Source organism: Vulpes lagopus, chromosome 15 (genome assembly GCF_018345385.1).
Source record: "Vulpes lagopus strain Blue_001 chromosome 15, ASM1834538v1, whole genome shotgun sequence".
In the NCBI taxonomy this organism is placed as follows: Eukaryota; Metazoa; Chordata; class Mammalia; order Carnivora; family Canidae; genus Vulpes; species Vulpes lagopus.
This window is the reverse complement of record NC_054838.1, coordinates 25,252,893-25,265,790: the sequence shown is the minus strand read 5'-3', so window position 1 is coordinate 25,265,790 and position 12,898 is coordinate 25,252,893. Positions and strand designations below refer to the sequence as shown.

Here is a 12,898-nt window from a genome sequence, read left to right as displayed (position 1 = left end):
AAAAAAAGACTCTCCAAATTTTTTTTTAAAAGGTCACAATTAATAATTCTTAAAAATGACCTACTTCTCTCAACTATTCTCAAAACAAGTAAATTTGGGGTCACCTGGCTGGCCCTATTGGTAGAGCTTGTGACTCTTGATCTCAGGGGTATGAGTTCAAGTTCCATGTTACTTTAAAAAAAAAGTAAATTTAATTTTAAAATGTATGTTATATGTATTATATACTATATTCTTACAATAAAATAAGCTGGAGAAAAGAAAAAAAATGACCTATTTCTCAAAAGGTTTTCCCAACTATGCCAACAAGTTTATCACTTCCTCCCTAGTCTACAGCACTATGTTCTTATATTGCAGTGGTTGTCAATCAAGCGATGCTTGATCCCAGGACCCTTAGCTCATTACATTGGGTCATATCTGTAAACATTTTTAGTTGTCACAATTGGGGAACATCCCCCCACAATAAAGAATTACCCAGCTCAAAATGTCAATAGTGCATGGTTGAGAAACTTTGAACTGTTCTATTATATCCCCTCAGTTAATATAATATGGTCCCTGGAGGGGACAGGGATATTGTCACCTTATCTGTTTTACTATCTTTGCAGTCCTAATTCCTAGATCTAAAAAGTAATTGAATCTGAATAATCCAGTTCTTCCAAAGTGACAGAACACTGAAGAGTAGATTTTAGGTCATATCAGGTATCTCCTTTCTCCAAATATTTATTAAAGAGGAAAAGAAACTAACATTTATTAAATAGCTATTATGTACCAGACGTGTAACAGACACTACCCTCATATAATACCCTCAAAGATCTGTAAGAAAGGTATTATTTCTATTTTTCTTTCTGGGGTTTAAGAAGTGATTAAGTAATATCCCAAGGTGACACAACGGGGCCAGGATGCAAACCTAGGTCAGAGTGTAAGGATCTATTTCTTAGTTACAGCAAAAAAAACAGATCAATGGGATAATCCTAAATATTGGATAAATATGACAATTCAAGTGAGTGAGATAAAGGATGGATTACTTTACAGTGCCTTGATATGCTAGTCATTTAAAAAAGAATTAAGTTTGATCCCTACTTTTTTTTAAGATTTTACTTATTTGAGAGTTACAGAGAGAGAGAGAGAGAGAGAGAGAACACAGTGAGGTAAGGAGGAGAGGGAGAAGAAAACTCTCCACTGAGCAGGAAGCCGAAAGCGATGCTTGATCCCAGGACCCTGAAATCATGACCAGAGCCAAAGGCAACCACTTAACCAACTGAGCCACCAAGGTGCCCTATTAGATCCCTACTTTAAACCAAATAACAAAAATAAAGCTTGAAATATATATTTAAAAAAAAACATAAAAATTCAAAGAAAATACTATAATTTTATTTAATACTTATTATTTTATTTAATACTTATATCATGCTTATTATGTTTCAGACTAAATTCTGTTTCAATCCCTGTAACAATCCTATGAGATATGTTGTATGTTATATGTATTATATACTATATTCTTACAATAAAATAAGCTGGAGAAAAGAAAAAAAAAATGACCTATTTCTCCAAAGGTTTTCCCAACTATGCCAACAAGTTTATCACTTCCTCCCTGGGCTTCAGTACTACGTTCTTATATTGCAGTGATTGTCAACCAGGGACAAATTAGCTCATTACACTGGGTCATGTCTGGAAACATTTTTAGTTGTCACAATTGGGGAACAGCCCCCCACAATAAAGAATTACCCAGCTCAAAATATCAATAGTGCATGGCTGCGAAACTGATCTGTTCTATTATCTTTTATTTTACAAATAAAAAAATCTGTAACATAGAGATTAAGCACCCAGCCTAAGGTCACAGTAAGTGGCAGAACCAAAATTCAAATTCAAGGAGTCAAATCCAATGAGTATCTCTAGAGTCTATGCTCTTACTCATTATGCTGTGCAATTAAAAGTGAATATATATATATATATATATATATATATATATATATATGGGCAACTGAGTAGCGCAGTTGGTTAAGTGTCTGACTCTTGATTTCAGCTCAGGTCATGATCTCAGGGTTGTGAGATCGAGCCCCACACTGGGCTTCGTGCTGGATATTGAGCCTGCTTAGGATTCTCTCTCTCCCTTTGCCCCTCCCCTACTTCTCTCCCTGTCTTAAAAAAAGGGGGGGGGCACTTGCTTGGCTCAGTGGTTGAGCATCTACCTTTGGCTCAAGTCGTGATCCCAGGGTCCTGGGACTGAGTCCTGCATCAGCTCCCCACAAGGAGCCTGCTTCTCCCTCTGCCTATTCTCTCTGCCTCTCTCTGTGTATCTCTCATGAATAAATAAATAAAATCTTTAAAAAAAAAGAGTGACTATATATGAAATCACGGGCTACCCTAAGCAAGATGCCATAAATAGTTACCATAAAGGAATAGATTGATGGGTTTTATTATCTACATATATTAAATATCTATATGTCAAGATACAAACAAACAATAATAACAATAAGCAAGAAGAAACTATCTGCAAAATATATGGCAGAGGGTCAATACCTTTAATATGAGAGCTCTTACCAACAAAGAAAAAAATTCACTTAGAAAAATGAGCAAATGACACAGAGTGGCCAGTAAATATATGAAAAAGTGGTCATCCATGATTAATCAAAGGAACACAAATTGAAATAACAATGAAATACGATCTCTCAAACTGATAAACTTAAGAAAAAAACATTGAATACTCAGTATTTTTTTTAAATTTTTATTTATTTATGATAGTCACACAGTGAGAGAGAGAGAGAGGCAGAGACGCAGGCAGAGGGAGAAGCAGGCTCCATGCACTGGGAGCCCGACGTGGGATTCGATCCCGGGTGTCCAGGATCGCCCCTGGGCCAAAGGCAGGCGCTAAACCACTGCGCCACCCAAGGATCCCCTGAATACTCAGTATTGATAAAGAATGTCAAGTCAGATTGGTAGAAAAGCAAAAGAGTTAAAAAAGCCTTTTTAGTCAATGGACAGGGCCCACCTGTAGGTCAATCAATCAAAAAATTCAGTTAAAGGGAAGCGGATGGCTCAGTGGTTTAGCGGGTGGCTCAGTGGTTTAGCGCCGCCTTCAGCCTAGGGCATAATCCTGGAGACCCAGGTTAGAGTCCCAAATCGGGCTCCCTGCATGGAGCCTGCTTCTCCCTCTGCCTATGTCTCTGCCTCTCTCTGTGTCTCTCATGAATAAATTAATAAAATTTAAAAAAATTCAGTTAAAGTAGCAAATAATAAAAAATACATATATATCCATATTTTAACTCAAATATATAAATGTACATAAAATTCACTAATCTTTTCATTAGTCTACTCATCTCTGCAAGGAAGTTTCACCTTGACTTTCTGTAATAAACTACTAACCAAAAGGCATAATTCATAACTTGATTTCTTTAAAGCAAGGTAAATCTTTAATTTATTTTATTTTTATTTTATTATTTATTTATGATAGTCATACAGAGAGAGAGAGAGAGAGAGGCAGAGACAGGCAGAGGGAGAAGCAGGCTCCATGCACTGGGAGCCTGACGTGGGATTCGATCCGGGTCTCCAGGATCGCGCCCTGGGCCAAAGGCAGGCGCCAAACCGCTGCGCCACCCAGGGATCCCGCAAGGTAAATCTTTAGTCACATTTATAAAGCAATCTAAGAGTAAAAAATTCACCTAGGATTTAAGAAAAAAAATCTTTTCCCTAACATCTTGCATTTATTTTGTCCACATATACTATTATGGCAGTTTTTTAGAAACGTATGTATTTTAGAGAGAGCATGAGGAGAGGAAGGGGCAGAGGGAGAAGATGAGAGAGAATCTCAAACAGACTCCACAATGGGCCAGGAGCCTGATGCTGGGCTCGATCCCAAGACGCTGAGATCGTGATCTGAGCTGAAATCAAGAGCCAGATGCTCAACAGACTGACCCACCCAGGTGCCCCATTTTAACAGTTTTTTAAAAACCTCTTCTTTATCAAGTCTTTACAAAGCAATCAATGTAGTTGTTTTTTTTTTTTAATTTATTCATGAGAGACACAGAGAAAGAGGCAGAGACGTGGGCAGACAGAAAAGCAGGCTCCTCGAAGGGAGCCCAACGTGGGACTTGATCCCTGGACCCCAGGATCACGTCCTGAACTGAAGGCAGACACTCAATTGCTGAGCCACTCAGGTGTTCCTCAATTTAGTTTTCAAAGATATAATCACTCTTCCTTTTCATATTCATACTACATTGGTTTACCATATTTAATTAACATAATTTCAAAAACAACGTAACTGATACTATAACTTATTCTTGGTGATCAGTTGACTTAACCAGTATTGTCAGCAGTATACAGATCTCAGAGAAGAGCTTATAAGCTGTAAATGTGCTGTGAGCATCAGTCAGTACATTTTACACAGAAAATGCAGAGCAAGTTACTTCAATAAATTAGTTAAGTCGAAGACAGAATATACCAAAAGACTTAAAATTTGCATTCCCTGGACTCAGCAACTCTATTTTATAAATGTATTCTAATTTCTTCCTATCTTTCTGAGTAAAGGGTTAGCTGTATTATCAAAATATGAAATCAGGAATACCTGAAAAATATCTGAAAGTCCAAGTAATATAAGACTGGAAAAATGAATTGTCATAAAATGATACAGTGGAATACTATGCAGCTCTTAAAGGAATATGTAGAAAGATGATATAAAATGATGTAAATAATATATTATTAAGGAATAAAAAGCAAGTTATAAAACAGCATGTACTATAAAAACCTATTTTGGTAAAATATTTAAAGAAAAAAGACAGAATCAACTGAAATATAAAGCTTAGCATGAAAAAAAAAGCTTAGCATGGTGCAGACACATAATAGACAATCAATAAATGTTAGCTATTACTACTATAATTATTATTAATATAGACTTTGTAACAAAAGTTCACAATAGTTATCTTTAAGTTGTAAAATATGAGTGATTTTCCACCTTTTTGTATTTCCTAAATTTTCATCACTAAATCTACATCTGTTTTGTACTAAGGATAAAAATAGCTACTTTGTAAAATATACCATACAATAAGAAATGGAAGCCTTTAATATTATCAGTTTATCCACATATTTCCCGTTTATGTTTCCAAAAAGATCATGGTAGTCGAAAGGGCATTATCACAAAGACCTCTGAAAATTATTCTTCAATATGCTGTACTTGGAATTTTGAGAAAATGTCCCTGTCCCGTAGGCAATGAGACAGGAATATGAGCAGTGACGAATTATACAAACACAGCTGCTATCATTCTCCAAAAGCCATTACGCAGCTCTGCTAAAACATAAATAAGTAAACTTCGGACCATTCCATTCTCTAAGATTACCAGTGAGTCGATTTGTATACATATTCTATGTGGGCCCAAATACCAGTTTTGCCAAACATATCACACTTCCATGGTACCTTAACAATACACAGTAAATGAAATATTATTAATTATGAATATATTTATAGCTCTCAAGCAGATAAAATGAAAAACTAACATGCTATTATATTCTCTGCTCATTTTATCAAAATACTTACACTCTTTGCATGAATTCTGGAAAAAGTAGTGTACGGTGCCAAAAACTTCGAGGATGCATTTTCCTTTGGACAAGAAATATGAATGCTTTTCTAAACAGAGAGGATAAGATGAAATTCATCAGTAAAGTTACTGCAATGGAATGAAAGGTTCTTAAGGAAAATATTAGGATGATAGGAAATTCCCATTTTTTAAATGTACCCTCTCTAATCCTCCACCAGCTCACGACACTATCACTCCCCTATAGATTGATCAGCAGCCCTTTTACTGCAGAGGGCTGCAACGTAATTTAGTACTGCTCAGTTTTTTATCTTTTTATATTAAGTAAACTTTCATAGAAGACAAACTAACAGTAATATACAAATGGCAAATATGAGAGTATTAATTTTATTTATTTATTTAGAGCATTAGTTTTGATTTTTTTAAAGATTTATTTATTTATGATAGACATAGAGAGAGAGAGAGAGAGGCAGAGACACAGGAGGAGGGAGAAGCAGGCTCCATGCTGGGAGCCTGACGCGGGACTTGATCCTGGGACCCCAGGATCACGCCCTGGGCCAAAGGCAGGTGCTAAACCGCTGAGCCACCCAGGCACCCCATAGAGCATTAGTTTTTAAAAGAGAATCTAATATCAATACTCTCAACTAGCAGTGGGGCAAGGAACAGCATTAAAAGATAGGAGGAAACAGCACCAGACTTCAAGTCTAGGACCTAAAAGACCAGTCTAAAAGTAAACTTATTGCCTGTAGGAATTTTTAGAAAAAAAATGTCAGACTACTAACATCTATAGTTACCAGAGAAATTGGTAAATTAGGTAAATTATGGTACACTTATACAATGAGCAGTCCCTGGTCAGGCTTGCAGTGATAACTCCTACCTAGGACTTAAACTGACTGCTCATCGCCCACAGCTGTATTAATTCCCCATGTGTTTTGCTAGCCATTTTAACATTTCAGCTACTGAAGCAAGAAAACACTGGTGACATAGTAGGAAATCATACCTAGAAAAAGATATTAGGTTCAGGTGATATGACTTGCACACGGCAGCCTTTGTAACCATTCAACATTAAGTATGTTGGGGTCTCAAGGTAGCATATACAGAGGCATAAAAGGCCTGGTAAACCCTTCAGGAATTCCTGCAATATGACAGTCCTTTAACCTAATGCCAGAATACCAACACCACCACCTACGTGTCTATCTCCTATGGGAAGCTACTCACCAAACGGCTCCTAACCTGTTATCTTTGCAGCAGTACTTCAAAGTTGCTAGAAATTCTGCTGCATGGTGAAAATGTCTTCAAAATTTTCTAAACCTCATTCTAAGACTAATCTATACACAGCAAACACAGGTTCTCAGTTCTTTAGAAAGAACAGTTTCAAAGTAATAACATTCTCATCACTAAAAATCAAAATGCTCTTATTACAAGTCTTCTACTACTTTAAAAAGACAGTAAGATTATCTGTTTATACCAACAGCACTTTCTTAGCCAGCATATTCATATGTGGCTGCCTGCAGGCTTTTCATTAAACAAGTTTTTGCTTCTCACCATATGACAAAGCCCATACAGCTGTAAGAGAGTTGACCTGGATTTGGAATTGCCTCCTGTAGCCAAAACTAAAGTATCAGCTAAACTCTCCTGGCTTAAATATTCCTACCAGTAAGGAATGATTCAAGGAACTTCAAGAACTTAGTGTTCAGTCATCTGTAAAAATTGGGTTTGTTCTCATAAGACTTCATTTCTTTTTTTTTAAGATTTTATTTATTTATTCATGAGAGACACAGAGAGGGAGGGAGAGAGAGAGAGAGAGAGAGAGAGAGAGAGAGAGAGGCAGAGACAGAAGCAGGCTCCATGCAGGGAGCCCGACATGGGACTCGATCCCGGGTCTCCAGTATCAGGCTCTGGGCTGAAGGCAGCGCTAAACCACTGAGCCACCCAGGCTGCCCAGATTTCATTTCTTTGGGACTAATTATGTGAAAGACTTCAAGAATCAGTAGTTTTCTCCTGCTTGCCGATTAAGCAAATCAACCTTTAATCCATAAACAAACTATGGAAGAAGAGAAAATGTTGAACTACCTTCCAATATCAGCAGTAGAGAATCATGCTGTTAATGAAAATATTTTAATGAAAAGCTGTAGAAGATATCAAAACATAAAATTCAGGGCAGGGGTGGTGGAAGGAGTGTGAGCATGCCACTCTAAGATAAAATTCACAAACATTTTATCCTCCAGGATTAAGTATTTAAGCATAATTTACTGTTCAATAGAACAATGCAGCAACATCAAATAGCAAAGTGAGCAATTAGGAAACAAATGCATTTGCAACCATAAGCACTAATTGTTTTACTCAGCAGGTACAAGGCAGAAATTAGCAATGAAGTTGGAAGAGATAAGGACTGTATTAGGGCCTAGGTATGAAGGAAGAAAAGAGGTCAGCACTGAGGCTGTGGATATGGATACTGGCAAAACATTTGGGGAAAATGTAGGCTTGCAAGATAGTGTTCATATTTGGAGGTTTATAGGACTGGTTTCAATTCTGGCATACAGTCTAACTAGCTTTGATTATTGGGGTTAATTGACCTCTCTGAGTCTGTTTGCTTATATGCAAAATGGAAATTTAAAATGTCAATCCCACAAGATTATTATAATAATAATTCACTTTTGTAAGACTTTACAGTTTCATTCATATGCAGTCTCACTCCCTGTTAATCAGCTATACATAGAGCATCATCTCTGTTTTACAGATGAGGAAACTGAGGCTCAAAGAACTAAGTTATTCGGCCAAAATCATATTACTAGTGTCAGAGTTAACTAAAACTTGAACTCAGATCTTCTGACATTTTTCTACAATACCATAGCTGCTTATGAAAAACAAATGCAAAATATATGAAATAACATATAGCCTATTGCCTTGCAGAGGGCAATAAATGAACGTTTAAAATCAGTATCATCTATTCTCATCAGTATACCTGAAATATTTCATAACTAAAAAAAAATTAATTACACAGAAAAGGAGAAAGAAAGAAAGGCTCTGGGAATCATCTCACCCACCAGAGCATACTGATGGCAGAATGTGTAAGGAAAGTCAGATTATGGGTTCTGCAAATATTTAGTTTGGCTGTCTATTCACCTCAAGACCAATAAGAAAAACTATTTTTTTTTTTTTTTTTTTTTTAGAAAAACTATTAAGTACTATTAATGTAGGTCTTCCTCAAGGCCTAGCCAAAGGCATTATAAAGGCTACACTGGGGTGCCTGGGTGGCTCAGCAGTTAAGCATCTGCCTTCAGCCCAGGGCATGATCCTGGAGTTCCGGGATTGAGTCCCACATCGGGATCCCTGCATGGAGCCTGCTTCTCCCTCTGCCTGTGTCTCTGCCTCTCTCTCTGTGTGTCTCTCATGAATAAATAAAATCCTAAAAAAAGGGGAGAGGGATATACTGTCCAATAATGGTAGATAATGGAGACATTAGATCATTGAGCATTTGAAATGCAGCCAGTACATATGAAGAACTGTATTTTTTATTTTATTTAAAATTTAATTTAAAAACTGATACTTGCCTCAGTTTTTGGAAAACTTTTTAAGTAAATTTGGAACCACTGGGGTATGTGAATCTATATTCTCAACTGTGAATGTATAGAACCTAAATACATTTATCAAGTATTTTCAATAAAAGGAGTCTGAACTGAAATGCGTGATAAATGTAAAACATACACACGATCTAAAAACCTCAATTAAGAAAATAGGAAAGTGCAATAGCTCACTAATAATTTGTTAATATTAATTACAGGTTGAAATAATATTTCAGATCTATTATATTAAAAAGTATATTAGTAAAATTAATTTCACCTGTTTCTTTTTAACTTTTTCATGTGGCTCTTAGAAAATTTTAAATTACATATGTGGCTCACATTATTTATCTTATTAGCACTGATACAAGGGAAGAACAAGTATACGCAACTAAAAGTATCTCAAAGTAGGGGGCCCAGACGGCTCAGTCAGTTAAGCATCTGCCTTGGCTGAGGTCATTTCCCAGATCCTGGGATAGAGTCCCACATTAGGCTCCCTGCTCAGCGGGAGGAGTCTTCTTCTCCCTCTGCCTTTGCCTTTCCCCCTGCTTGCCCTCTCTCTCAAATAAATAAATAAAATCTTAAAATAAATAAATAAATAAATAAATAAATAAATAAATAAATAAATCTCAAAGTATATGTAACTACAAAAGAAAAAAAAAACTCTTACCATTCAAAGGCAGTAAAAATTGTTTACTATACAAATAAAGATGATACATATATAAATAATAGTATAAATATTTAAAGTAAATATATAGGTACTACCCTAGTTTTGGACTCAGTGTCATTTACAAGGCATAAAAACCTACCTTGTTTATCTCATTCACAATAAATCCTTCTGAAGCTGTAACTTCTGGAATGCCATCCTGGCCAATTCCTTGACAAGTTAGGCTGCCATACAAAGTTGGTTTCCCTACGTAGCACAAAAGAAGCATTTCTCAAGAAAATAATAAGAATTTAATCCTGTTCTCCATGAAAACTCAATTCAGGCATCGGTATAGATGGTATGAAATTGGTTCACAAAAGAAAAAAAAGGTTCTTATGTTAAAATGAGGAGAAGTGGAAAAAGCCCTAGCATGGGAACCTAATTTGGGAGGGAATATATGCTCAAGAGCTAAAAACTAGGTACAAAGATTTAAAGATACAGCATTTGTAAGAAAGTTAATAGAGGGGCGCCTGGGTGGCACAGTTAGTTAAGCACCAGACTCTTGGTTTTGGCTCAGGTCATGATTTCAGGGTCATGAGATTGAGCCCTGAGACATGCTCTGTACTCAGTGCAGAATCTGCTTGAGTTTCTCTCCCTTTCCCTCTTCTGCTGCCCTCATTCTCTCCATCTAAAATAAATGAATGTCTTAAAAAACGCTACTAGAGTGATCTCAAACTCAGTTTTACTATGAAATGGAATTCTTCCAGAATGAAAGTTGAAGATCATCATGCATATATGCATTTTTCCACAGTATATACACATAATACATAGCCAAGAGTTAACTTTCAGTAATCTAGACAATTTGCTTAAGGAGAACACTACTTTTGCAGTGATGGGGGCTAAATAAGACATCCTACACATAAACTGCTCAAGAACATTTGAAAACTATGAACATTGTACAAGGAGTCTGAGCCAAGAGAAACTATGAGGCTCTCTTCTAAGGGTAGTAAATCCCCTTTCTCTACAGGGAAGGCATCGCAATTTGGGCTTATGGATATTACCTGGGGGGTGACAACTCAGCCAGGCCTCCCCTTCATCCTTCCTATGAAGAGAGACAAAAGACTAATTAGGTTCATTCAATGCTGAAAAGGATGCCACTGGTGCAAGGGAGAAAGATTATATAATTTTTAGTCTGGACAGTACATAAGTATGATCTAGCCTAAAATCTCATCATCCACGGACAGATTATACGGCAAACTTTATTTAATGAAGAAATAGTCATGGATTAAGTATTTAATGCATAGATATCTATTGGTTAAATGAATATTCAAATTATTTCAACAATAAGGAGTTCATTATTCATTTATGAGCTACACAGCTTTGAAAAATCAGGAATGCTTTATATTTAGATATTTATTGGGATTACTGTAAGCTAAGCCCCGGCTAAGCACTTTGTAAACAGTATCATTAATCTTCACAATTTAACAATATACCTTTTAATATCCCCATGTTAAAGATAAAATTGAGGATCAGAAAAAAAAATGACTTTCCCAAGGTCACCTAGCTACCCGGAAAGCTCAAACTGAAACATGAGACTAGTACACAATGTCTGCATTCTCCCAACTCACACTGACTTTTTAAAAAATTTATTTATTCATTAGAAGCACAGGGGGAGGGGGAGAGAGAGAGAGAGAGGCAGAGACACAGGCAGAGGAAGAAGCAGGCTCCATGCAGGGAGCCCAACGCGGAACTAGATCCGGGGTCTCCAGGATCACGCCCTGGGCCAAAGGCAGGCGCTAAACCGCGGAGCCACCCAGGGATTCCCCTCACACTGACTTTTTACAGGTTTTCGAATGCACTTCCCAATCATCAAAATCCTCATCTCACCACCCTAACACTTTTAGGGTAGAAAAAGACCTACATTTTTAAGACAAAAGATTGAGTTTCACAGGAACAATCACTTATTGACTGCAAAATCTTGGACATGTTACTTTCTGATTCCTCTCCCGCATTCTCCCATAGGCACCTTGGCCCTCAGTAAATATCTGTTCTTCTTGCATTACTTATCACACATTCTGTGTTGTAGTAAGCAATGTGTATTTTATTTTAGCTCACATAGTAAAGTGTAATTTTCTGAACTTCAGAAAACTATGCTTTATTCATCTTCACCGTTTCAATTTTAAAAATCCCTTAGTAATAACTATGAACATGAATAATGTTCATAGTTGCCATTCATGGCACTGCCTTACTGATCCTGGTGCAGAGTAATAACTTACACGGTATCCATCAATCAACGTTTCAAAGAGGTGGTTTGCTGTGCATTCCCAATTAAGCTGTCAGCTTTTTTTTTTTTTTTTTTTTAAGATTTTATTTATTCATGAGAGAGAGAGAGAGAGAGAGAGAGAGGCAGAGACACAGGCAGAGGGAGAAGCAGGCTCCATGCAGGAAGCACGACATGGGACTCAATCCGGGGTCTCCAGGATCACGCCCTGGGCTGAAGGCGGCGCTAAACCGCTGAGCCACCCGGGCTGCCCCAAGCTGTCAGCTTCTTGAGGACAGGAGCCACGCTTTAAATTTAGATTACTCATCTAAACTCTACACGCATAGAGCATGGACATGGTGGGTGTTACACTGTTTCCTGAATAGAAGTGTCCAATATGTCCAACGTACCACTAGGGGTCCAAGGAGGATACAAAGATTCCATCATACACTCAAAGACAACGTGGAGGTGGTGGAGTACTAGGACCTGTGAATTGACGACCATTAAATATTTGCTAAATGCCTATGATTTCTCGGCCAAGAGTCTTCCTGCCTACCAGTTTTCCTGTCTTTCTCCAACGCATTGATCCTAGTTCTGATACTCGGGTCACAATGCACATCTATGTTCCCTTGGCCTCAGGGCAGCTCTGTTGAGAATGAAAACCAATGACCACTGGGTTTGCTACATTGTTGATCCCTCAACAAATGACGAAGGTAATCCCTATCCTGGAACGGGTAAAGCCCTCCTTAACGCAAAGACAACATGCGTTACCCTCCTCCGTCCCAGCTGTGGGCCTTGATTCACCTGAGAGCTTGGGCCCAGTCGCTCTGAATCCTCAAAGGCGCCGCCATCTTAACCCCGCCTTCACCTGCCCGCCTGTTCCGCCTTTTGCCGGAAGTGGGTCGCC

The 12,898-nt window shown here is 37.5% G+C and overlaps 1 protein-coding gene across 3 annotated transcripts in view; it reads right to left on the bottom strand.

The window, feature by feature from the left end:
* PAAF1 (proteasomal ATPase associated factor 1) overlaps positions 1-12,884 on the bottom strand; it is a 41,417-nt gene extending 28,533 nt beyond the window's left edge. For 2 of the 3 annotated variants that reach the window (XM_041730548.1, XM_041730549.1), the window contains exons 1-4: positions 12,796-12,884; positions 10,793-10,833; positions 9,895-9,998; positions 5,525-5,614 (exon numbers count right to left, since the gene is read on the bottom strand). In XM_041730548.1, the coding sequence (XP_041586482.1) occupies positions 5,525-5,614; positions 9,895-9,998; positions 10,793-10,833; positions 12,796-12,842 (282 nt within the window). In that variant the 5' untranslated portion in view covers positions 12,843-12,884. The remainder of the gene's footprint in view (positions 1-5,524; positions 5,615-9,894; positions 9,999-10,792; positions 10,834-12,795) is intronic. The other variant, XM_041730550.1, reaches the window with a different exon arrangement.
* Between the last annotated feature and the right edge of the window lie 14 nt (positions 12,885-12,898).